Raw genomic sequence first — 24,842 nt, forward strand, 5'->3', positions numbered from 1 at the left:
GTACTTAATAAATACATGTTGACTGACAGGAAATTAGACTGGGTAATTTAGATCAGAACATCTAATTTTCCCCCCTTAAGAGCATGGCTTTTTTTTTTTTGGCCTGCATTGTCTATATAATAGCTTCAACCTCCACTCCACTTGTCTAGATACAGCTTAAGGAATCAACGATTGGTTGTAGACATCCACAGATGACTGGAAAGTCCCAGTGTATAATGAGTATAGTATCCACTGGTGATCTGTCAGGTTGATAGGGGGTTTTGCGACTGGTCTCTAGAATGTACACTCCTCCTCGCGGGCAGGGAACGTATCTACCAACTCTGTTTTATTGTATTCTCCCAAGTGCTTAGGGTAGTGCTCAGCACACAGTAAGGTTCAATAAATGCAATCGATTGGTTGGTGTCCGGTCTGGTCTACTGCACGCTGAGCCTTATGATGTCTCTGCTGTGGCTCCAGTGACAAGTCTCAGGCCAGTCTCAGGGTAGATCCTGGAAGGGGCCCAGGGGCCTAGCCTAAGAAAATCCCTTGGTCAGTCATCCCTCCAGAAACCACAAAACCCCTCCAGTCTGAAACCAGTCAGAGTTTGGGGTACATTTCTGGCTGAGTCCAGAGTTTCCCAGGTAGCTCTGGGGATCCAGAGCCAACAGGGACCCAACATGCTCACGTGCCCTGTTGGACCCCATAATTCCTCCTCCAACATCTGCCAAGGAGACTTTCTCCAGGCCATTGTTTCGGTGCTGTAAAGAAGTGCCAAAGGGTCCCACCTCCATCTGACCTTCTCTCTTGTCTGAGCGTCTTGACTAGCAATGGGCTCCTTGGGAATATAAAACTCTGAGAGCTCCCTTCTTTGGGAGGTTAGAATTTATCGAGACATGTGTGTAGAGGACTGTTGGAAGCAGTTGTGAGAATGTAGTGAAAGTCAAAGATGCAGTCCCTGCCATTGAGGAGCTTGCTCTCTGATGGGGGCGGACCTTCGGGCATCATTTTCTCTGCACCCTGCAGAAGAGAAACGTGCTGTGTTTTGCCTTCGAAAGATAAGGTCTTAAATTGGGAAGCAGGCAGAAAGGTGATTGCCTATCTGCAGCTAGAGGGAAAGACATAGGAGGCCAACTGATATGACATTTTGGCAAAAAGTCCAAGAGCATCATCGAAAGGTCTTGAGTCTGTCGAAAAGGAAGTCTTACCCTCTGATTGTGCCCTGAAAAAAATCACTTTGAACTGCTTTTTGTACTTCACAAAGTGCTAGAAGTTAGAGACAGCCTAAGATCTCCACCCCAAGATGGAGCTGATTGATGTCACCAAATTCCGCCACTTAGAGTCCAAGGGCTAGTGATGCAAGAACGGACAGAGTACAAAACCTGAATCAAATGACTGCCACATCCAACTTCTAGAAAGATTTCATTAGCATCGCATGTGTGCCATCCTAGGCTTCTCTAGCATTGGGAATTTGTTGAAAATCACTAACCACTGACTTCTGTGCAATAATTTAATGGTTCTGCCAGTATAGTCCACACTGAGTACCCAGTTGATGCAATGCAGTGTCGTAAGCACTTGGCAAATACAAACCAAAAATGTGATACCTTCGACCCCCACAAGGAGCTTTCACTCCAACAAAGGAGTCACGCATAAAAATATTTACAAATAAAGTAGTCAGGATAAATAATTGAGTATACAGTAAAATTACCATTCTTGCAAAATTGCTGGGGAAGGGAATAAGTGAGTTCATAGGTGCTGGGGAGGATATTAAATAGTGCCCATACTGACCTGAAAAAGTTAAAGCCCCTCCACATGTTTAGACCCAATAGAGAGAAAACAGCCCAGCATGTCATAAGTGGTATTCTTAGAAAATAAAATAGGATTTCTCTGTTACCAGTATGTCAGATCCACCTAGGGGAACTGGAAATGTAATTATGCAGGCACTGTATCAAAACTGTTAATTAATAAGCACTTTTTTTAATTAAAGGTTAAAGCATTTCTCTTTTAGAATAACTTTTTTATGGTGAAGAGAAATCTTTTGCTCAAGATTTGTGCAGAATGAATTGATTGCTGAAACCAAATCACTCGATCTTGGTTAAAAATATCTCTGCAGTGTGAAATGTAGCTAAAGTAAAATAGTTTTATCCAAGTTAATGTAGGTTTTTTTTTTCTCAAAACTAGGCTGGGAACCCAGGAGAGCCAGAGAAGAGTCCTAGGGGTTTGTGAAGACCAAAGCAGAGGGACTGTGGGTGACAAACTGTGGGTTTTGGAGAGAGTGGGGCAGTTTGGGGGTTTTGGCTTTCCCCAGTTTCCTGATCTTCCCTCCCTTGAGTGCCCTCACAGTCTGTGGTAATGCTAAAGGAGGACTGTGAGCCCTATGTGGCAATGGGGCCGTGTCTGACCGAATTAAATTCTGCCTATCCCAGCACTTAGAAGTGTTTGACGCATAGTAAGTGCTTAACAAATACCATAAAAAAAACACCTGGGCTTATTTTTATGTTGATGGGGTGAAGATAATAATAATTGTGGTATTTGTTAAGTGCTTTAGTAGGTGCTAATCATTAGAGTGGATACAGGATAATCTGACCAGACACAGTCCCTGTCCCTCTTGGGGCTCATAGCTTAAGGGGAAAGGAGTAAAGGCATTTTATTCCAATTTTACAAATGAGGAAACTGAACACAGACAATTTAAATGACTTCCCCAGGGGCAACCAGCAGCAGATGACAGAAGCAGGATTGGAACCTGAGTCTCTTGACTCCCTGTGCTCTTTCTACTAATTCCCGCTGCTTCGTGTGACAGTTTGGGGAGCTTTCAGGTGGATTGCCAGATGAAAAACTATGAAAATCTCAATCCTATGTGCTCTCTCCATTTTTTCCCCTTCTTTACAGGTCCAGCACATACAGTTCTAAAAACTTTGATGTCACTGTTAAATATACCCAAGGAAGTTGGACCGGATCTGTTGGTACAGATGTTATTACTATCCCTAAGGGATTCAATGGGTCCTTTGTCGTCAACATTGCTACCATTTTTGAATCGGAGAATTTCTTCTTACCTGGGATTCAGTGGAATGGGATCCTTGGGCTGGCCTATGCCGCTCTTGCCAAGGTAAGTTGTTCCTTCTGAATTCAGAAAGAACTATGGAGACCACCATTAAATTACAGGGAGGATCGTTAAGCTTGGTGAGGAGAAATGCACTGTTTCCCATATGAGATTCAGTTTCCAAACCAGTACAAATGATCCAAGGGCAGAGTATGGTATAAATGAACGGATATATCCCTCCCTTCAAAGTTCTATGAAAAATATACCTCTTGCCGGAAGCTTTCCCACATCAACTCCCTCTTCTCCTTGCTGCCCTGTGTGGGCTGTCTGTTTGTACCCCTATCTACGTGTACATATGTGTTCATCTATAAATCATGTGAATATTATCTGTGCTGTTTGTCCATGGGTCATATACTTGATTTAATGTTATGGTTTATGTTTGTGTCCATCTTCTGTTAAACTGAAAGCTCCTTGAGGGCAGGAACCATGTCATCACCTTTTTAATTATTCCTTCCAATGCCTAATGTGGTGCTCTGTGCAAAGCAAACCCTGAGTCCTGTCACTAATGTGGGACATCACTAAAAGAAAAGGAGTAGGTGGCTAATAGATTTTATTTTTCCAAGAGAAATTTTTAAAGCTTAGTTGCACCTTCGGTCAACCAGTCATTCCAGGGTATTTATTGAGTGTTTACTGTGTGTGGAGCGCTGTATTAATAAGCACTTGGGATAGTAACTTTTTAATATATAATTGTGGTGGTTTTTTAAGTGCTTAATATGGGTTAAGGGCCATTCTAAGTGGTGGGTAAATACAAGTTAATCAGGTTGGACATAGTTAGTCCCTGTCCCACATGGGACTCACAGAGGGAGAACAGGTATTGAATCTCCATTTTACAGTTGCAGAAACTGAGACACAGAGAAATAAAGTGACTTTCCCAAGGTCACACAGCAAGCAAGTGAAAAATATGGCATTAGAACCCAGTACCTCTGACTCCCAGGCCCATCTGTTTGCCACTAAACCATTCTGCTTCATTTGATAGACACAGTCCCTGCCCTCAAGAAGCTTTGAATTTACATCTCTCGACAGTAAGATGGATGTCTCGAAGGGACAACCGTCATGCAGTTCCTCCAGGAGTCCTGTTGCTCTAGTCAGAGGTGAACCCTTGATCTGACCCAGTAATAGTATTACTTATAGTCTGATGTAAGCAGCAGAAAGGTCAAGGAAGGTCAGGGGAGACTTCCTAAAACTCTAGACTAATGCCTGTCTAAATCTCAATCCTTCTTGGAGAAACATGTGTAAAATTAGATTCAACTACCTCCCTCTGTCATCCATTTTCACTCTCTCAGACATGTCTCTCATAGTGTTATAATGATAATGTCTGTGAAATTTTACTTGGGATAAATGTGAAATTAAAATACTGTCTCATATGTCTACATCCATCCAGCCAAACAGGAAAGTAAATGAAACAGCCATTCAGTTTAACAGCCGAATTTGTTTAATTACAACTTGTGCATCATTTTGTTGTGAAAATGCAATGTAACATGAAGGATAAATGAGCTTGTGGAAATGATTTGCTTTGTATCATATTGTAATTTAAGCAAAAATCAATTGTTCTTTCCTTTTTTTTTTTTTGCTGGTTATAGCCATCGAGTTCCTTGGAAACGTTCTTTGACTCCCTCGTGAAGCAAGCCAAAATCCCCAACATTTTCTCCATGCAGATGTGTGGGGCAGGATTGCCAGTGGCTGGTACTGGTATCAACGGAGGTAGTCTTGTGGGTATCTTTTATTCTTAATGGGAAACAAAATGGGATTTGGAATGATCCCCCCCCCCCCAAAAAAATATTTTTGCTGTTTTCATTTCTGAGTATTTATGCCTGTAGGTGACTCTAAAATATGGAAAAAATACATACAGGCTAAATGAATGGCCCCTATTTAAAAAAAAAAATTGGACACCTGTGACATGCTGAATTTCAATTTTATTCCATTTTCCCAAATCCCTCTCCTCAACTTTACTGTTGTGAATTCTCTCCTTCTACTTGATTTGCCATGAAAGCCCCCCTTTATTTTTGCAAAGCAGACTATAAACCTAAATAATGAGTTTGGGCCTGGGGGTCGGAGGGAGGATTTCACTCTAAAGAGGTAGCGGGACGACTAGATCTGGGTCTAGCCTTCTTCCCCTGGACCAAGAGATTGCTGGGCATGTTAATTGAGCCAATTCCTCAAACCCTGACAGGTTAGTGGGAGATTTGTAAACTCCATAATAATCCCACTCACGGAGCGCATACGGTATCTGATTAGATGCAGAACTGTGTATCCTATAATGCTGATGGAACTGCCGCCTGAAATGTTCCATCTTAAGTGGGAGAGGTGTCAGGGGACTCTGTGCAAGACAGATCTTGTTGATGAAGACCAGCGGCCAGTATCTCTATCTGCTTTCTCTGGGAGGTCGGTTCAGAGCCGTTCTGACCCCAGACATTTCCATTTACTGATAATGCGAATCCTGCTGTTTTCCTCTAAATGGATGCCGATGTTTCACAGAGGGATTCTTTGGAATTGTGGGTTAGGATCAGTGATTTAACCAAGTGGTGTTGGAATGGGCAAGCCAAACTCTTTCTCCCCTTTTCTTTTGAGTCAGCAGACCGAGGCCTCTCAGCTTCGTTGGTGCCATTGGGAGCTTGATTAAATGCTATTAATTCGTGGAAAGAAATCTGTCGGGAAGAACCCAGTTCCTGAAACCTCAGTCTTATTTCCTCCCCTTGGAACAGGGGGAATCATTAAAAGCCGCTCCAGGTTGCAAAGCCAGACCCATTGCAGTTTGGAAGGGCTATAAGAGAATGCGTCATCTCATTCGGTAGGATGCGCCATTGGTCTGATGAGCATGAGACACAGGGACAGTGATCATCTGAACCTCTGCCAGGCTAATCCATTGTTGCCTTTAAACGGTTCCGAGCCTTCAGCGTGTTTGGCAAGGGACATGTGCTTCTCTTACCCTAGGAAATCTTTTTCTCCTCAGGTCATGGGAGGTATTGAATCAAGTTTATACACAGGTGATATCTGGTACACCCCCATTAAAGAGGAATGGTATTACCAGATAGAAATTCTGAAGCTTGAAGTTGGAGGACAGAATCTCAATTTGGACTGCAGAGAGGTATTGACAAAAGGATAACCTTTTTTCTGGGGGGTGGGGAGGAGGGGGGAACGGTGTGCAATCTCCTGCTTCACACAAAATTGGGTGAAAAAACAAAAAAAAGGTAATTGTCACATCTGGTAAGCACTTACGATGGACAAACCACTGTGTTAAATGCTCTGCTGGGGGGTGCAATACAATCAGATTAGGCAATGATTATCTTCCATGGGGCTCAGGGTCTAAAGGAGAGGAGAGAATGGGTATTTTTCATTTTTCAGTTGAGGAAACCGAGGTCCAGGAAATAAAATGACTTGCCCAAAGTCACCTGCAGAGAAGGGACAGAACCGAGGACTCCCAGTCCTATGCACTTTCTCCTAAAATGAGTCCAACATATATGACGTATATGTATTGAACGGGAGTATTTTGAAGCCAACAGTCTGCAGACGAATTGCTCATCCCTCCTCCCTGTAGCTCTGCCTAGTAGGAAGACATTATCTTGAGGGAGGTGGGGGACATTTAGTAGCAGGCCAAGTGGTGATCCCAAGTTAGGTCCACAGATTCTTGAGAGGTAGGGAGATGCAATTTTCTAGTGTGAACAGCAGAAAAGTAAACAATCCATTATCCCCTGAATCTGTTTTAACTTTTGTTTCCCTTGAAACAAAGTATTGAATTTAGACACTTGACTCTGGGTTTTAGATCATATCCAGGAGAGGGGAGATTCTTTTACTGAAAGAGGGTGTTTGTGTGGAAAAATACCTATTAAAAGAAACAGCATTTCAGGAACCGGTTTTTTCTCTTACTTGGTTCCCAAGAAGTGCATTTAATTCAGGCATAAGGACTGGTAGAGAAAGAAAAGGATGTTAAAGAGAACTGGAGGTGTTTCCAGTGTCCCGCACCTGATATCATACTAGAGTTGCACAGACATGTATTTCAAACTGTTGGAGAATCCATCTCCAGTTGTATTCCATAGATCAGAGTGCACCTCTGTACCCACTGATGTTGCAAGGATTCAGTCTAACCTGATCCAAAAAGGTCCCTCCTGCCCTTATTTCATATGACCCGCCGTAGGCTTTAAGCTCCAAGTGGGCAGGGATCGGGTCTACCAACTCTGTGGTATCGTATGCTCCCAAGCACATGGTGCAATGTTCTGCATGCAGTAAGCTCTCAAATACCGTTGATTGGTTGGGTCTGGGAGGGCGGGAGGCTGTATGGGTCACCCGCCTTGGTCTATGTGGAATGGGATGTCTAAAACCAACCAAATTCCAAGTTTTCCCTGGGTTTGATCACCATGGGCCTTTCTCTCCCCCATTTGTAGTACAATGCGAATAAAGCTATAGTGGACAGTGGCACCACGCTTCTTCGCCTGCCGCAGAAAGTCTTTGAAGCTGTTGTGGAAACAATCACCAGCACATCCTCGGTAAGTTGGAGTCACAGGTGGACTAGTCTGCTCATTGGCTCCTCTAAGGGAAAAGGAGTAGATGTCTTATTTTTTATTGTTTTTATTATTATTAATAGTAAACTAGGCCTGGGAGCCTGTTGTTGGTCAGGGATTGTCTCCATCTGTTGCCGAATTGTACATTCCAAGCACATAGTACAGTGCTCTACACATGGTAGGCGCTCAATAAATACGTTTGAATGAATGAATGTGTGTCTTTTGGACACTCAGTTCAGCACTGTGCCCAGGTGGGTGCTTTTTAAGTGTTATTTCATGCTCTTTAGTGTCATCTAATTTTTATCATCAATAATAGTAGTGGAAATTAAGTGATTACTATGTGCCCGGCACTGTGCTAAGCACTGGGGTAAGGTTCAATGCAGTGAAATCAGACACAGTCATTGTCCCATGTGGCCTACTGGAAAGAGCACAAGCCTGGGAGTCAGAGGACCTGGATTCTAATCCCAGTTCTTCCAGTTGCCTGTTACGTGACCTTGGGCAAGTCACTTAGCTTCTCTATGCCTCCATGTCCCCACCTGTAAAATGGAGATTAAATGCCTGTTCTCCCTCCTTCTTCTTAGACTGTGAGCCCCACAAGGGTCAGGAACCATGTCTGACCTGATTAACTTGTATCTACACCAGTGAGGAAATTGGAGGGGGCTGAGGAGGGTTGCGGTGGGGGAGATAACATTTCTTCTGAGCACAGGTGGAAGCCTTCTGTTTTCACCTAATGAAAATTATGTAACTGATACTTTCTGCACCATATAAGCAAGGGCTAACAGGTGAGAGGTCTGTCTTCTTTTTAACCCGTGAGCATGCATCGTCCTCAGCTTGACTTCTGGTCGGACTGAAGTCTGCCAGACCACTACTACCCTCCCCAGATGAAAACATAGTCCAGAATCTAAAGCAATGAAAGCTTGGGAAAAATGGGCTAGTGTGACTTTACTTCATCTCTGTTTAGGATTAGTAATTCTCATCTGAGAACTGAGGAAACTGTCATTTTATCTGTTATGAGGAATCAGAGTAGGGCTTTGGTCATGGGGAGCAAAGTGTGAAACGGCAGTATGAGTTGGCAGGAAGGACACGGGGCTGGGAGTCAGGAGACCTGGATTCTAATCAAAGCCCTTTCGCAAGCTTTTAGTGTAGCTTTCGGTGAATCAAATGCCCTCTCTGCCTCCATTTCCTTTTTTGTGAAATGGAGGTAACTCCTGCCTTTCCCTCGCTGGTGGAGTTGTTGTGAGGACAAAAATGAGATCATTAATGAGTTGGGAAAGTGCTTTGGAATGGTAAAAACACTCCTCAAATAATAATTATGGTATTTATTGAGCAGTTAACTGGCATAGATCCAAGGTAACTAAGTCACATCCAGTTCCTCTCCCACATAGAACAATGCTATAAGAGGGAAGGGGAGGAGAGCTTATCCGCATTTTATTGGTGATGAAACCGAGGCACAGCGAGATGAAATAACATGCCTACTGTCTACCAGCAGCCCAGGGACCGGAAACGGGTTTAAAAACTGAATTTCCTGACTCCCGGGCCTGTGGCCTTTCCACCAGGCCACCCTTAATATATAAAGAGCAGTGATTAGGAAGCCATGCTGCCTTCAGAGTCTCTGTGACCATCTCCGAAGTGTGAGAGTTGGCAGCAGCTGCAAGTCGCCTATGCTCTGAGGAACTCGTGCTAACGTTAACCTTAATGCCAGAGGTTAGATTTGTGCCATGAAGATTCAAGGGAAAAATAAGTTGTTAACTTCTTAAAAATAGACCCAATCGGTATGATCTTGGCCACTTTGTTTACGCTGTGACTTCAATCAGTCAATCAGTGGTATTTATTGAGTACTTATCATATGTAGAGCACTGTACTAAACGCTTGGGAGAGCACAATTCAATAGAGTAGAGGTAGACCACAATCCCTGCCCACAAGGAGCTTACAGACTGACAGTAAAATAAATTACAGATGGATAGGTACATAAGGGCTTCCGGGGTGGGGTGAAAATCAAAGTGCTTGAGGGGTCCAGATCCAAGTGCGTAGGCGACGCAGAAGGGCAGGCAAATCGGGGAAGCGATGAGGAAGGGAAGGCAAATGCAGGGGAGGGCGCTCTAGGATGAAGAAATGTAAACTTATACTAAATATTTGCGCAAAGAGGTGTTTCATCGCTAGAAGAGTGACATGGAGAGGAAGAGCTTTAAATGATCTGGTTTGATCATTTCACTCTCCACCCCTCCCTTTTCCACATCCATCTTTAAAATGAAAATTGCTCAAGTCTGAAACCTATCCAGAATGGATGATGGTGATTAATGGTATTTGAGTGCTTACTGGGTGCCAATCACAGTACTAAGCACTGAGATTGATACAAGATAAACAGGTTGGATACTGTCCCTGTCCCTCTTGGAGCTCACAATCTAATAGGGAGGGAGAATCGGTATTGAGTCCTTATTTTACAGATGAGGAAGCAGAGGCCCAGCGAAGTTAAGTGACTTGTCCAAGGTCACACAGCAGGTCAGTGGCAGACAGGATTAGAATCCTAGGGCCTGTGCTCTATCCCCTAGGTCATGCTGTATCCCATTATGATTTTGCTTCATTTGCTCTCTACATGGAGGCAGCATCTCCAAAGAAATGAATTGACTGTCCTGCCGATGACTATTTCAGATGCATTTTTTTTAGGAGGGGTTTCAGGTAACCCTTTATCAACGATGACTCCTTCCTTGGGTGGTATCAAAAAGGGCCCTGGTCACTGCTAAAAAGATTGCCACTGGGAAAGTTCCGTGCCCTTTCAAAAAGTGATGTTTACCCAAAGCATGTTAATATGAAATTATTGACATGAAGTAAAATTTCTCTGGAAAAAGCTTCGAACCAGTGGCTTCAAAATCAGTGTTAAATTTTTTGCCCTAAAGTCACTTCAGGCTACATAATCCCAATTCCGGAGAATCTGGCTTTAGTTCAGTATGATGAGCGCTCGATAGTTTCAAAGAAAAACTCATCTTTATTAAGGTCTTGGGTACGCCAAGCAGTTTCTCCGTAACTCATCGTCATCTGCGAAGGTCAAAGGAGGAAGAGTTTTCTGGTCCTCAATGACCATTTTGTTTCTCTGAGTTCACTCTCACAGTGTGTGTAAAGTCTGTAAGAAAATACCAGGCTGAAAACCACCAGTAAGGAAATAATGTTCCTGTTTAAGTGTATGTGTCAGTGGGGAGGAATGAGGGAAGGGAGGTTTGTCTTGGGAGGGGACAGGGTGTGCATTTGTGCTTTATTCTGAGGGTGGATTTACTCAGTCAACAAGGTTCAACTCTGACTTAATCCAAAAGACTTGTCCCTTAGACAAGTCCCTTGTTTGTTTGTTTTTGTTCTCATTTGTTCTAACTGGTGGAGAGGCAGAGATCAGTGGAGAAATTTGAAGGAAGAGGCAAACAGAAAAGTGCGGTCCCCTTATAAGCATGGTTTGTTCAGAGAGGCTTAAATTTTGAGCATAATGATGATAAGAAGTAATAACGGTATTTGGTAAGTACTTGCTATGTGCCAGGCGCTGGGGCAGGTACCATAAAATCAGATTGGAAACAGTCCCTGTCCCATATGGGACTCACAATCCCAGATGAAGGAGAACAGTATTGAATTCCCATTTTACAGATGAGGGAACAGGTACAGAGAAGTTCAGTAACTTGCCCATGCCCACCCAACAAATAATTGGCCTAGCCGGGATTAGAACCCGGATCTCCCAACTCCTGGTCCTAGACTGCACTTGAACTATTTTCTTCCTCTAACCTTTGCCCCCACCGCTGGCCGAAGGGTAAAATTCCTCGGCTCCATCCAGCCCCACCACCGTCGATCGACCGATTAATGGTACTAATGGAGTATTTACTATGTGCAGAGTAATAAGAATAACTGTGGTGTCTGTAAAGTGCTTACTATGTGCAAGGCTCTGTACTAAGCACTGAGGTGGATACAGGCAAATTGGGTTGGACACAGTCCCTGTCCCACATGGAGCTCACAGTCTCAACTCCCATTTTACAGATGAGGTAACTAATCAGTACTTTACTAAGTGCTTCGAAGAGTCCATTACAACAGGATTAGCAAACACGTTCCCTGCCGTGGTAACCTAGGCCTAACTTGCCGCAGATCTTGGCCTAGCAATTGTCTCTCTCCTTAGGATCCCGTTCAAGTGGATCAAATGCTTTAAAAGCAAAGGAAAGAGGAATCCAAAGTGAAACCAAGAAGTAGTATGCTCTCCTGACTATCTCTCTCTCCGTGTTCATGTGTCGTGAGAGAGTGGAAGCTATTTATAACTGTGTTCAGTGCCTCGTGTATTTTGGGGAGAGTCAAAGCCCAACGAGAACCACGACCATCAGGCACGAGCAGAACAGTGCACACCACTGGTGCAGTCATCAGTTCTCCCCTCGTAAGCTCTCACAGAGCTCATCTGTCGTTCCTGGCGGGAGACTTCCCCGATCTTCAACCGATATTCATCACCACCCGGTTGTTCATGCCAGAACCTCAGTCCGAGGCTGCGTTTACTTTACAGTATTTGGCCTGCTCAGTGGTACCTTCCACCCAGCTGCTGGGGAGAATCCACCATCTAGTAGGCACAGATCTGTCTCCCAATTTTCATTACAACAAGGCACATTTTGCCTTATGGATTTGTGGAGCGGTTAAGTCTTTAGTTTCACGTCTCCGCCGTAGAAAGTTGAGATGACCTCATCGGTGGATTAGGGAACGGGCAAACACCGCTGTCTTTCCTTTGATTAAAGACTAACCCTTCTATTAGATTGAGGTTCAGATCTGTCCTAATATAACATGAAGATCGTTCAGGTAATTGGCAAGGAGCTGAAAGCGACACCAGAGACGAACTAGTCAGAGAGGATTCACAGGCTGCATCACTGCTTTTTACACAGTGTTGTTGTTTTTTCCTCCCAGATTCAAGATTTTGCCGAAGGATTCTGGACCGGTTCCCAGCTTGCGTGCTGGAGTAATTCTGACAAGCCCTGGTCCCTCTTTCCCAAAATTTCCATTTACCTGAGAGATGAGAACTCAAGCAGGTCATTCCGCATCACTATCCTTCCTCAGGTATGAGCTCAGTGGAGCGTGTTTTTGGCAAGGATGCTTCGTTTTAAAGTCTCTCTGTTAATTATTATACAGTTAAAAAAGAAAACCGAGTTGCCCAGCGTTTGTCGATATTCTGTTATGCATAAAGTGATTTAAGTAAATACATATTCCATTCATTGTTCATAAATATGCTTTTGTTATGATGAAGGCCATCCCTCTGGGGAGGGAGTGAACTGGGAGGATTTGAACTTCCAGGCAGCATTGGTAATGATCAATATTATCCCATTTCCACCTTTGTATTTGTGGGTTTCATGGAAAGAAAGATCTGGAGATTCCCATTAGACTATAAGCTAATTGAGGGCAGGAATCATGTCTACCAACTGAAGTGTACCCTCCTGAGTGCTTATATACAGGGCTCTGCACATTGTAAGCACTCAAATACCATTCATTGATTGATTGGAGCAGTGTGGCGTAGAAATAAGAGAGAAAGGCACGCTGATGTTCTAGTTGTCAAACCTGCTTGATCAGGAAGGAGAGAATTGAGTTATAATCTCCATACTTCCCTTGACTTACTTCTATGGCTTTCAGCCAGTCACTTTAGCTTTTCTGTGACTGTCTCCCTAACTATAAAGCAAGACTATTAATACTTGCTATCAGGCATTTTAAAAAGGCCATGATAACTCTGAATGAAAAGTCCCACATAACGTGTGGTGAGGATGATACGTTTTCAGGGCATTTAAAATAACGTGCTTTTTCTGATTAAATTGTGTCCCAGGAAATAATAGAACTTACTGTATTTGGTCAATGTGAAAAAACTCAAGTAGAAATCTAGGCGGCGGTCCAGTTGGATCTTGTATCGGCCCCCTGAAAAAAATCAGAGGAGCGGGGCAGAAGTTGTGTAAGGGATCTTTAAAAGGAAGGAGCGGTGATGATGACACCAGTCCCCAGAGCTAGCAAATGTGCTCTGTAGACCGAACCCTGAGCAGTGGCACTCTCCGATACCCATGGCCCCTAAGGGGGCTCCCTGGAACACCAAAGCGTTGGCAGTCTATGCAGCTGGAATGAAAGGTTCCACCAATCAATGGAATTTATTGAGCACTTATTATGTGCAGAGGACTCTCCAAAGCACACAGTACAGCAGAATTAACGGACACGTTCCCTGTCCATAAAGCGTTTACGTCGGGGGGAAAGCCTGCTTCTATGTTTCGACCCAGATCTCTACAGGACACCACCCCATTCCTGGGGGTGAGGGGGGAGATAGAAGTCCAGGGAAATTCTAGAACCACTCCAGTTCCCCATCCCTCTCCCCTCCCACTGTCAGGGGACTGAGGGCTAATGACCCCGCAGCCATGCCTCATCTGAAACTCCCAGTGTGTCTGCCTCCTGGAGCTGGTGCTCCCAGCCACCCAGGGCCACCCCAAATGCCTTGGGAAATCTCAAATGGATCAGTAATCACATTGGGCACTTACCGTGTGCAGAGCATTGCACTGAATGCTTGGGAGAGTACGTTATAACAGAGCTGGTAGATGCATTCCCTGCCCACAGTGAGCTGAATTGGTGGGATTCAGTCGTGTCAGAAAGATCAGTGTTGACGGAGGGAAGAAGCGCGGCCTAGTGGCAAGAGCACCGGACTGAGAGTCAGGAGACCTGGGTCCTAATCTTGGCTCCATCACTTGCCTGCTGCATGAGACCTTGCTCAAGTCATTTGACTTCTCTGTTTCCTCATCTGTAAAATGAGTATTAAATACCTGTTTTCTCTCCCTCTTAGACTGTGAGTCTCGTGTGGGACAGGGGCTTTGTCCAGTCCGATCATCTGCCCCCATGCTTGGTGCACAGTAAGCGCTTAGCAAACACCACAAATGTTATCGTCATCGTCGTTATTATCATTGCCATGCATTCTGGCATTTGTTCCAACAGGGCAGCCTTCAGAAACCTGATGGTGAAGCTGAATTGTGCTGTCTCCCCCTAATAAGAATAATAATAGTGGTATTTGTTAAGCATTTACTATGTGCCAGGCACAGTACCAAGCTCTCAGGTAGATACAAGGTAATTGGGTTGGACACAGTCCCTGTCCCACTCTGGACTCTTAATCCCCTTTTTCCAGCTGAGGTAACTGAGGCCCCGAGAAGTGTAGCGACTTGCCCAGAGTCACACGTAGACATGTGGCAGAGCCGGGATTAGCACACCAGGTCCTTCTGAGTCCTAGGACTGTGATCTATCCACTAAGCCACCTCTTCAATAGATGGCTAAAGAGTGGCATCCCTCAGCTCCTCCCTGTTCCCATCTTTCAGACTCTTTGGACTCTTTTCAGGTCATCTGTCTCCTGTTGCAAAAATTAAGCCTCCGTCTCACTAGTCTTAAACTTTTATACTTGAAATGATGTAACAGAAATTACTTGTTCCTCTGGTTTCATGTTTACCTAAAACCCCACCCAGGGTGGAACCACCCAGTTTACTCCAGTTGAAATAATCCACTATGCTTTGAGAAGTCAGATGAGGCACTACGATGTCTTTTCGGGAACTCGGAATGAATAAATTTTGCTGACACCCATGTATTATTTAATACTTAGACAGAAACACACATTGTTCTGTTTGCGGAAATTGTCTAATGGTTTTCTTGCCTTTCTTTTCTTTTTAAATCACCAGCTTTATATTCAGCCCATGATGGGTGTTGCTTCGAATTACGAATGTTATCGATTTGGCATTTCATCTTCCACAAATGCTCTGGTTATTGGTGCTACAGTGATGGAAGGGTTCTACGTCGTATTTGACAGAGCTCAGAAGAGGGTGGGCTTTGCAGTGAGTCTTTGTGCCGGTAAGTGATGTCTGCCGTGAGGAGTTATCTGTCTAGAATTCCTTTTAACCTTCCCTGAGCATGATGATGATAATAGAAGAAGAAAAGGGTTACCTCGTTTAGTGCTGTAAGTTTTCCCGAGTGGTCTCACATCACGGCGGATATTTCATTTTATCCTCACAACAACCCTAGGAGGTAAGAAGAGGCAGGTATTATCACCCCCATTTGGCTTAGGAGGAAACCGAGGACCAGAGAGGGTCAGTGCCTTGCCCAGGGTTGCCCAGCAGGGTAGGGTCAGAGCGGGGATTAGAACCTGGGTTTCCTGTTTCCCAGTCCTGTGCTCTTTCCACTAGACCACACTGGTGTATTACAAGAATACTTCGGGTAAATTCATTGACTTGGAAATAAGTACTTCTCGGAAACAAATCTCAATCATTTGCAAAACGTCTCAGCCAGCCTTTTTTGTGGGATGGAAATAGACCACAGGGTCAAAAATCCAGTTCAGAAACCATTAATGCCTATTACCTGCATGCCACATAGCAAAAAACAGTCATCCGTGAACTGAGATAAAGCTGCATTCACTTGGTTGGATGCCCAGATCTAAGAATTCTTTGGAAAGAAAGTCCTAAATGTCTGCTTTCATAGAGTACATAAAAATTTGACGAAATAGCTCTTACGGGTACTAATAATATTTGTAGTATTTGTTAAGGGTTCACTCTAGGCCAAGCACTTGGGTGTGTCTGTGTATATATATATATAATAGAATGGGATCGGACATAGCTCCGTCTCTCGTGGGATTCACGGTCTAACTGGGAGGGAGAGCAGGTATTGAATCTCCATTTGGCACATGAGGAAACAGGCACAGAGAAGTTAAATGACCTGCCCACGGTCATCACAAAATACAGGTGACAAACCCGGGATTAGAACCGAGGACTCCTGATTCCCAGTCCTGGGCTTTTTCCACTAAGCCAGGTTGCTCTGTGGGATATCGATCATCATTTGTAAATGGATATTAATAATGCTAATAGAGAAAAGGAAATACACTATGGATAAACCTACTCCATATTGGTACTAAACTTAGGGCTTTGAGAACTGTTAAGAGTATTTTCTAAGTGTCTACAAACATAAATATAAAAAAAAAGTGCTTTTTCATTTAAAAATCTCCAAACCGCTTTCGAAGCATACCTTATGCCCTCGTGCAGCGCTATGCAATGAGAAATGCTGCCCTGTCACCTTTCCCCTTAAACCCCAAGTAATGAGAGGAGAAGCTAATTTTCCCTGTAGCTCCTTGGAACCTTATATTAAGGAGCCAAAGAGACGAACAGAGCAGCAACACTTTTGGAAATGGAGTGGCAACATGCTGAAACTGAGGCACTCTGGGATCTGTGGGTACAAAGTAGATAAAATAGAACATAGGCAGATTATTCAATTTTCCGCCGATACTGAGTATGTTGGAAAAAGTGGGGAGAGAAATCATAAGTGTGGTATTTTTGAAGCACTTACTGTGTGTCGAGCATTGTAATAAGTACTGGGGTAGATACAAGATAATCGGGTCGGAAACCGTTCGTGTCCCACCCGGGGCTGACGGTCTAAGGCGGAAGGAGAGCGGGTGTTGAATCCCCATTTGACAGATGAGGAAACTGAAACATCGGGAAGTTGTTACTTCCCCCCGGTCACACAGTGGGCAAGGGGCCGAGCTGGGTTTTGAGCCTAGGTCTCCTGACTCCCAAACCCATGCTCTTTCCACTAGGAGACACTGAGAAGTGATGAGTCATGGGTAAGAAGAGAGGTAAAATGTGGTGAGCTATAAGTAATTTGGGTTTAGAAATGTCGCATGCTGTTTTTGGTGTTAAAATATAAAAGTGGCTGAAATAAATGTTCTTTTAAAGATAAAGAGCATTCTTTTAGTGTAAGAAATCATGGCATTTATTTGGGGATTTAAAACCTTTAAAGAAAACCTAAAATTGGTGCTTATTTAAACATGTAGTCAGTGCTTTTCTAATAGTACTGCACAATTTTGAAAAGTTAAAAATACTCCCTTAAGTGGGGCGGGAGGGGGAGGGACAAGGGAGAGGGAGTGAAAATGCGCTTAGGGAAATAAATTTCCATTATCTCTGTCCAAGGAGTCTTTATTGTTAGTAACAACTTAAAAATACCCTATGTTCTATTTAGATAAAGCCACTGAACCCAGAGTACATATTGAATATGAACTGATGCTGTTCCCAAAATATCTACGTAGGCTTCCTTCGGTTTTGTTTTTGAAATAAATATCGAGCAATCTGCAGCTCTAAATCTCTGGACACTTTTTAGCCTGGTCTCACGAATGAATCGGAGGTAACTGTTAACTCGGGTGCCTTCCATTAATTCTCCCCAGACACTGGCTGCCATCTTATCTAGTAAGTTATTTCTTCAAATCCTAAATCCTACTCCTGGCTGAAAGAGTCAATAAGACTCCAAGAGACTTGTTTTCTCACCGATATAAATAGACCTACTAGTATTTTCTGCAATTTTGGCTATTGATGAAATCACATTCTCAAAATATAAGGATTTCCGTTACTGTGGTAACATCTTTTTATTGCTCTTTTCCCTTAATGACAAAGGGGCATGATCATTGCATGTTAATTATATGGACAATTATTTGAAACAGTTTATTGGCAAGCATTCTTGAATGCATTTCGCAACTTTCCACTCTAGGCCTAAGTTCTCTGAAATGTTCGCATGTGAGTGTTTCTTAAAAAAAAAAAAAAAAAAAAAAGACCATAGAATCTACTTTGACGAAACTTTGGAGCAAATAGCATTTAATTTTATTATAGGTGTAACATTCATGCAGATTGGGTTCCCAGATGATACCAAGAAAAATTAAATGAGCATTTCAGTCCTATTTAAAAATTAGGGTTGGTTTCTCACCTTCCACCAGCGCCGACCCAAATATCTGAGTGGAGATCCTGGCTTGTCTGCATCTTGGAGAGAAATCGTCTATTTGGGAATTTATAATCTGGTCACCACAATGTGGTCACCAGATCGATCCTTTTGTTCCATAGGCAAAGACTCCTCAATAGTTATGGCATTTATTGAGTGCCCAGTGGATAAAGTGCCACTGTTCTGAGTGCTTGGGAAAGTGCAACAGGAACCTAGAATGTGTTTCCTCACCAAAAGGAGGAAAATACTTACAACCACTGGAATTAGATTATATTTTTTATGGTATTTACTAAACACACTCTTTAAGCCCTTCAGTTGGTAAGATCCTTGAGGGCAGGGATCGTACCTAGTTGTTATATCGTACTCTCCCAAATGCTCAGTACGGTGCTCTGCCCACAGTAGACAGGCAGCCTCGTAATTCTTTGAGCATCTGTCAGTCACTATCACCAGTCAGTGACTACTACTGGTCAGAGAGCCACGAGAAGAACAATTGATTGACACACATTCCAAGGGCCTAAAAGGGATCGGAGCCTAATGGGAAGCATGCAGTAGCTCAGAATGAAATTTAATTTCCTCCGTGATGCCTTCCTGTTGACTTTTTGCTTTGTTTTCATAGCAATTTTTTTTAATGGTATTTGTTAAGCACTAACTATGCGCCAAGCACTAAAATACGGAAGTTAATGCAAACTAAATCCATGTCCCATTTGGGGCTCGCAGTCTTAATCCCCATTTTACAGAGGAGGTGATTTAGGCACAGAGAAGTGAAGTGATTTGCCCAATGTCACACAGCAGACAAGTGGCAGAGCCAGAACTAGAAGAACCCCGACCTTTCTGACTCCCAGGCCCGTGCTCTATCCACTTGGTCACCTGGCTTTCCCTATTTGCTACAGGCAGAGACTTGGGTTTTCTGAGCCTGTGTTGAGTGGTAGAGGGGAGCAAGAGAATATATGGAGAGTGATAAAAGGTGGCAGGGATGCAGAAATGGAGATAGAGTGGGTTTGGTTAAGTTTGTGACAGAGTACAATGGTAAAGGCTTAAAATGATTTGCAGTGTTAAAAATTACTATCCGGTGATGTGACCTCGCCTATCAGAGTTATTGTTTCAAGAATCTTTTTCCCCCTCCTCTTCCTATCTCTCGATAGGTGCATTTAAACCACCTCAGTGGATTCTTTGTGGAGTGTAAACAAAGTAGGGAGATGCGGTCTTGGAAGACATTGTAACCCCACCTTGTAGATAATATTCAGACTCCTACGAACTCCTGAGGAATAGGAGATCTGGGTGCTCTTTAGTGAGCCAGCCCGGCTTTCCTTCCCCCACCCCCAAGCTGGAGACGAGATCTGTGGCAACCAGCCATGTCCCGGGCTTGATCCTCCTTCCACTTTGGTCCTATGGACTTGCTGGGCTCTGGGTCTTATCTCAGAAAAATGACTGGAGTTTCCAGGCACCTGGTAATGACCTGAACATTTTAGTCATCAGAATCATGGTGTCATGAGGTTGTTTCTCCCAAGTGCTAATGAAGTTGGGCACATAGAAACCTATCAGATGCTCCTACTTAGATGTCATTTACATTTATCAGCCAAGCAAATTATGTGACTTTGGGGTCCCGGAAATGCAGCAGACCTAGTCTGGTAACGTCAGTGTTGAAGTCCTATTCAAAATGGGACATAGATGAGACTCTTAAGCATTTCAATATTCACTTCTGCCCCAGCCCCATAGCACTTGTGTTCATATCCATCTGTAATTTATTTTAATGTCTGCCTCCCCTTCTGCTCTGAAACTTCATGGGGGCAGGCACCAGCAATACCCTCCCTTGTTTGTATCGTGCTCTCCCAAGCACGTGGTAGAGTGCTCTGCACATAGTAAGTGTTCAATAAATACCATCGATTGACTGTGTTACTAGCTTAGGACACATTCACCTCTAGAACCCCGAAGACTCCTAACGGCTACATGTGCCTATGTCTTAGAGCTAGGGAAAGTTTATTGGGATGCACTGATTGTAATTAATGCAAATGAATATTTACCTTAAACAACTAAATATTCGAAGCTAAATATAAGGAACCAAAGGACCTTCTGGACATCTCTGAACACAGTTAAGGGAGATTGCTTCGGTCGAATACATTTTACTGGGTCTACTTTACACAATTTGACTCGCCGCTGATCGTGACAGCATTGTCATGAATTGTAGCCATAATTTGCCACTGACTGCTAGATAAAACTCCTGTCCATTGATGCCTACACCATATCGTTAAGAACGGAATATTCAGGAACTTTCTAGCCTGCTCCATGCAAAGGGAATAGCCCAAGTGTCAAAGATTAGTCTGTTATATTCCCCCAAGCACTTGTACAGTGCTCTGCACACAGTAAACGTTCAGTAAATACAATTGATTGATGGATTAAGGCTGTTCTGGGGGACTCTAAACCACTTTGCCCTGCCAGTAGAAGTCCCATTTTCCGACTCCTAAATTCATGTTCCTCATCATCTGCCAACCCTTTCTTGCTCCCAAAGTGACTGACATCTCATTTAATATATTTTTTCCAATCTCCCCAGAAGTTGCTGGTTCTCCAGTATCAGAGATTTCGGGACCTTTCCCAACAGATGATGTAGCCAGTAACTGTGTCACCACATTGCCTTTCAATGAGCCCATTTTATGGATTGTCTCCTACACTCTCATGAGCATCTGTGGAATCATCCTCCTCGTTTTGATCATTCTGCTGCTGCTTCCACACCGATGTCAGCGCCGTCCTCGAGACCCCGATACCGTCAATGACGAATCCTCTTTAGTTCGGCACCGCTGGAAATGAAGACCTAGATCAGAGCCTGAGCAACCTTGAACTCCACCGTGAGCCCAAGTTCAGTTACACAAACAAGGGCTGAAAGCCAAAGCCTTTTTCTTTATACATTAGTCTTAAATCACTGTTCCGCTGTTGGATATCCTCCAGATTCACTGTACCTTTATTTTATAGCTTTTTCTTCCACCCCTCAAAAAAACTTTGATTATGAGCCAAAGTGTTAGAATCAAACTTGAGAGCCCGCTTGATTGGTTCAACAGTACCATTCTATGCCAAGTCTCTGACTACTGCTTTTGGTCCTGCGTTGGTTGCACGGTCTTCTCAACCCATCAGAATCCTTCACAAACTAGTATTGGCGGATTCTTACACCTTTCAAACTTCAGCTTCAAGGGCAGAGCAGGAGTTTTTATATTGAGCACATTTAATTGGGTTTCCTTCAGTCTTCAACACATCCCTCAAAGGGACAAGATGGTGGATCTTCTGTAGCAGGAAGAGGAAGCCAGGCCCAGTGGCCCTGCTCTCTTCTGAGAGGAAATTGGGTCATCGAGAGGACTGTGCTCAGTCCTTCTCTCTCCAGCGGCTGGGATCTGACCTCTTCTTGAAGAGCATCACAAGAGGCCTTGTCAGCATCTGGGTGCTTAATATGAAGATGAAGTTGGCATTTCCCTGCCAACTCCCAAGCCAATTAACTCTCGATTAAAATGGAGGGAAACAACTGTTACTCTTGGGTATTTCCTGTTTAACACTACACAGCTACCTCCTTTGAGATTTCCACAAGGGTGCCATTCCAGAGAGGGTTATAATAGCCTGACCCTGGCACTGCGTCTGATGCTAGAGAGATCCTTTACCGACAGTCAACAGACACAGGCGCTGATTCCCACCCATGCCTGTCAGAGTAGTTCTGCCCATAATCCAATCATTGAGAGACCCGCAGTTAGGAAAGAAACTCCTCTCTTTCAACTGCTTTTTGTTTGTTTGATGATTCCCTTTCTATATCACCTGAACTGCAGAAGGTTGGAACTAAGTCAGCCCATTTGGCAGTGTCACTCGAGTAGGGAGTGGTAACTTTTTCGACCTCCGCCTTCAAACTGTACCTGGATTCCAGGTAGAACCGCGGGTGTCCGTGACACGAAGGTGAAGGATTGGAAGGGGAAATGGCCAATTCATTCAGTCCCTTAGCTTTGAGGGCCTGTCTTCCTTCGCAAGGCTCAGACCCAACAATTCTGAATCCATTTGCCAAGCCAAATCGCCTTCAGGGCTGATATACCATGGGTGAGTATTTCTGTTGGGGAAAATCCAGGGTGCTGGATGGAGCACAATGAGTGGGACCAGGCTTTTATGGGTAATACCACTTCCCCTTAAGCAGCGTAAAATCAGTTTAAAAAAAATCCCCCCCTTGTTCCTTATCTTGCCTTTTTCCTACTTAGAAATGAATATAGCCGTCAGACGGCCTGCATTAAAAGACCTGGCTCAAGAGAGGCAGTGAAATGTTTATTTTTCTATATGCCACAGTGCTTGGCCCACTCTGTTCAGCACAATGTAATGTGGCTTCAATGTCTGGGTGGACTGAACACATAATAAAAATAATCCTAAAAGGTCCCAGGGCTTGAGTATTTCCTCTGGCTCCAGTTCCTTTTGCCTTTAAAAAGGGCTGAATTTGTCCCCTTCAAGTATGTCGTCCGTACGCACAACCTCCACTGGCTTGAGGGAGTTCTTTACCGAGCTGGCTAATGGAAGAGGAATTCAGCCTAATGATTTCTCATGGAATCTGATTCAGGAGTTGCCTGACTGTTACTTGCCTGATTGTTGCTTGTTGTGCTTTGGAAAGTTGGAATTTAGACAGGAGTTTGTACTCATTGGAAAATGGGGGGAAAAGGGCACTTTTCCACCCTGTAATAGTTTCAAGTTTTTTTGAGCCAGTGAAAGAGAGGCAAGACCATGTGTGTGTAAAAGAGAAATAAAGAGATTATTCACTTGGGAAGGAGGGCTCAAGTGTTTTTACATTACATTATCTAGCTTTCTGGATTGACTTAGTTTTCTATCAAATTTCAGAATCAGAAACATTACTAGGCGAAGCACAGCATTAGGGAAGGAACCTTATTTGTTACGTTTGTCTTTTTTTTCTTACACTGACTTTTAAATTCCACTACTTTGGAGTCCTCCACAGAGAGCCCAAACCAGGAGCCCACAGCTGAAGAGAAGGAAAAAGACAGAAAGTGTCTTTTTTTTCCCTTGCTCTGAAACTCATAAACCCTTGAAAGAAAATAAGAAAATTACAAGTGGATTTTGATCATCAGCTTTACTGCCTATTCAGCTGAATTGTCTTATTTTATATTTACTATGTCACTGGATTATGGAAGGAAGAAAAAAATCCATTGTGATCAATTAGCAGGCTTTGTACCCAGCAGATTTTCTAATAAGTTACGTCTCCGCACTGTATTTCAAAGAAGTTGCTTTAGCGCACTATGTCATAACCGTTAGATTATTTTTCCATTGGATGTGGTCACATCATTGATGTGACTTTTTCATAGAAATACTTGAATTACATGAGCAATAATAAAATAACAAAAATGAAATCGATAATTGCAAACTAATGATATTTTCCTTGGCGAACACCTCCACCAGAAATTCATCTGGCAACAGAAATGCTGTCAGTGCTTCCCACTAGTAACTCCAACTTAATCTAAGTTTATAAATTGATATTTAGCAGGCAGATTTTCAGGTTGTGTCGCTTGGGTAAACAGTCCAGAGTTTTGTTTTTACCCAGCAGTGCACTCATGAGAAAATGCTCACATGAATCATTTTCCTTCACAGATCTTGTTGGTTGAAATTTTATAAACTTTCTTAGGAGAAAGGAATGCTTTTTCTGCTAAAATAGTTTTTTAAGCGTGCTTTTTAAAAAAATTCCTGGGAACTTATTTTGGGGACTGATTCGATTTTGCCAGTGGAAAGTAAGAAAAGCACAAGTGTCAAACTCGTGTGTAGAAATAGTAATTCTGCATTCCAATTTGTCTTTGACTGGCAAACGACCTAGCATCCAAGAATGTGGGCAAGATGAATTCCTCTACAAACAATGCTGCCTAGTCACTTTCAACAACTCCACCTGGTTTGAGATGCCGCAGCCTGATTGTACCCAAGAGTGAGGCTGGCCCGGGCTTTGGGAATGGGAAACCTGATAAGCGATCCTATTTTTGTTGTTATTCAGACCCATTCATAAGCTAACCGAAGCACGCTAATTCTAATGGAAATTGGACTTAATTGTCTGAATTACACTTTTCATTTTCTTACTATGTTGCACTTGTTTAATGAATGTTAATTCCAAGATCTAAATTCATTTTGAGTTCAGCATTTTGGTCTTGTACAACTTGCTGCCTTTGATAGTAAATCCTAGATTGGTACTTTCTTTGTTTTGGGGGGATCTTATCCAGAAGAAGCAATAATTCCATTTAATGGATGCTTTATCTTTAGTAGTGGAAATCAAGAAATTGGGAGAGAGCCCACTGTGGGTTTTCTTATTCAGATGCACTTAGAATTGATTGTAGGATTTTTCAGGAGAAAATCTAAGTCTTGTCAATGAAAGCTGAGAAGAAACAAACATTTATTAAGGGCTTTCTGGGAACAGAGACTGTACTAAGTGCTTGGGAAAGTACAGTATAACAGGGATTGATAGGCATGTTAAATGACATAGCATGAAAATTTCTGATTTTTGCCCAAAAAACCCATAAGTCCCC

At 43.3% G+C, this 24,842-nt stretch overlaps 1 protein-coding gene across 1 annotated transcript in view; it reads left to right on the forward strand.

The window, feature by feature from the left end:
• Nucleotides 1-23,691, forward strand: part of BACE2 (beta-secretase 2) — a 54,160-nt gene extending 30,469 nt beyond the window's left edge. The window contains exons 3-9 of the mRNA XM_029046756.1: nucleotides 2,866-3,082; nucleotides 4,657-4,785; nucleotides 6,027-6,161; nucleotides 7,456-7,557; nucleotides 12,481-12,630; nucleotides 15,255-15,423; nucleotides 20,870-23,691. Coding sequence (XP_028902589.1) covers nucleotides 2,866-3,082; nucleotides 4,657-4,785; nucleotides 6,027-6,161; nucleotides 7,456-7,557; nucleotides 12,481-12,630; nucleotides 15,255-15,423; nucleotides 20,870-21,123 — 1,156 coding nt within the window. The 3' untranslated portion in view covers nucleotides 21,124-23,691. The remainder of the gene's footprint in view (nucleotides 1-2,865; nucleotides 3,083-4,656; nucleotides 4,786-6,026; nucleotides 6,162-7,455; nucleotides 7,558-12,480; nucleotides 12,631-15,254; nucleotides 15,424-20,869) is intronic.
• Nucleotides 23,692-24,842: the final 1,151 nt, after the last annotated feature.

Source organism: Ornithorhynchus anatinus, chromosome 18 (assembly GCF_004115215.2).
Source record: "Ornithorhynchus anatinus isolate Pmale09 chromosome 18, mOrnAna1.pri.v4, whole genome shotgun sequence".
NCBI lineage: Eukaryota > Metazoa > Chordata > Mammalia > Monotremata > Ornithorhynchidae > Ornithorhynchus > Ornithorhynchus anatinus.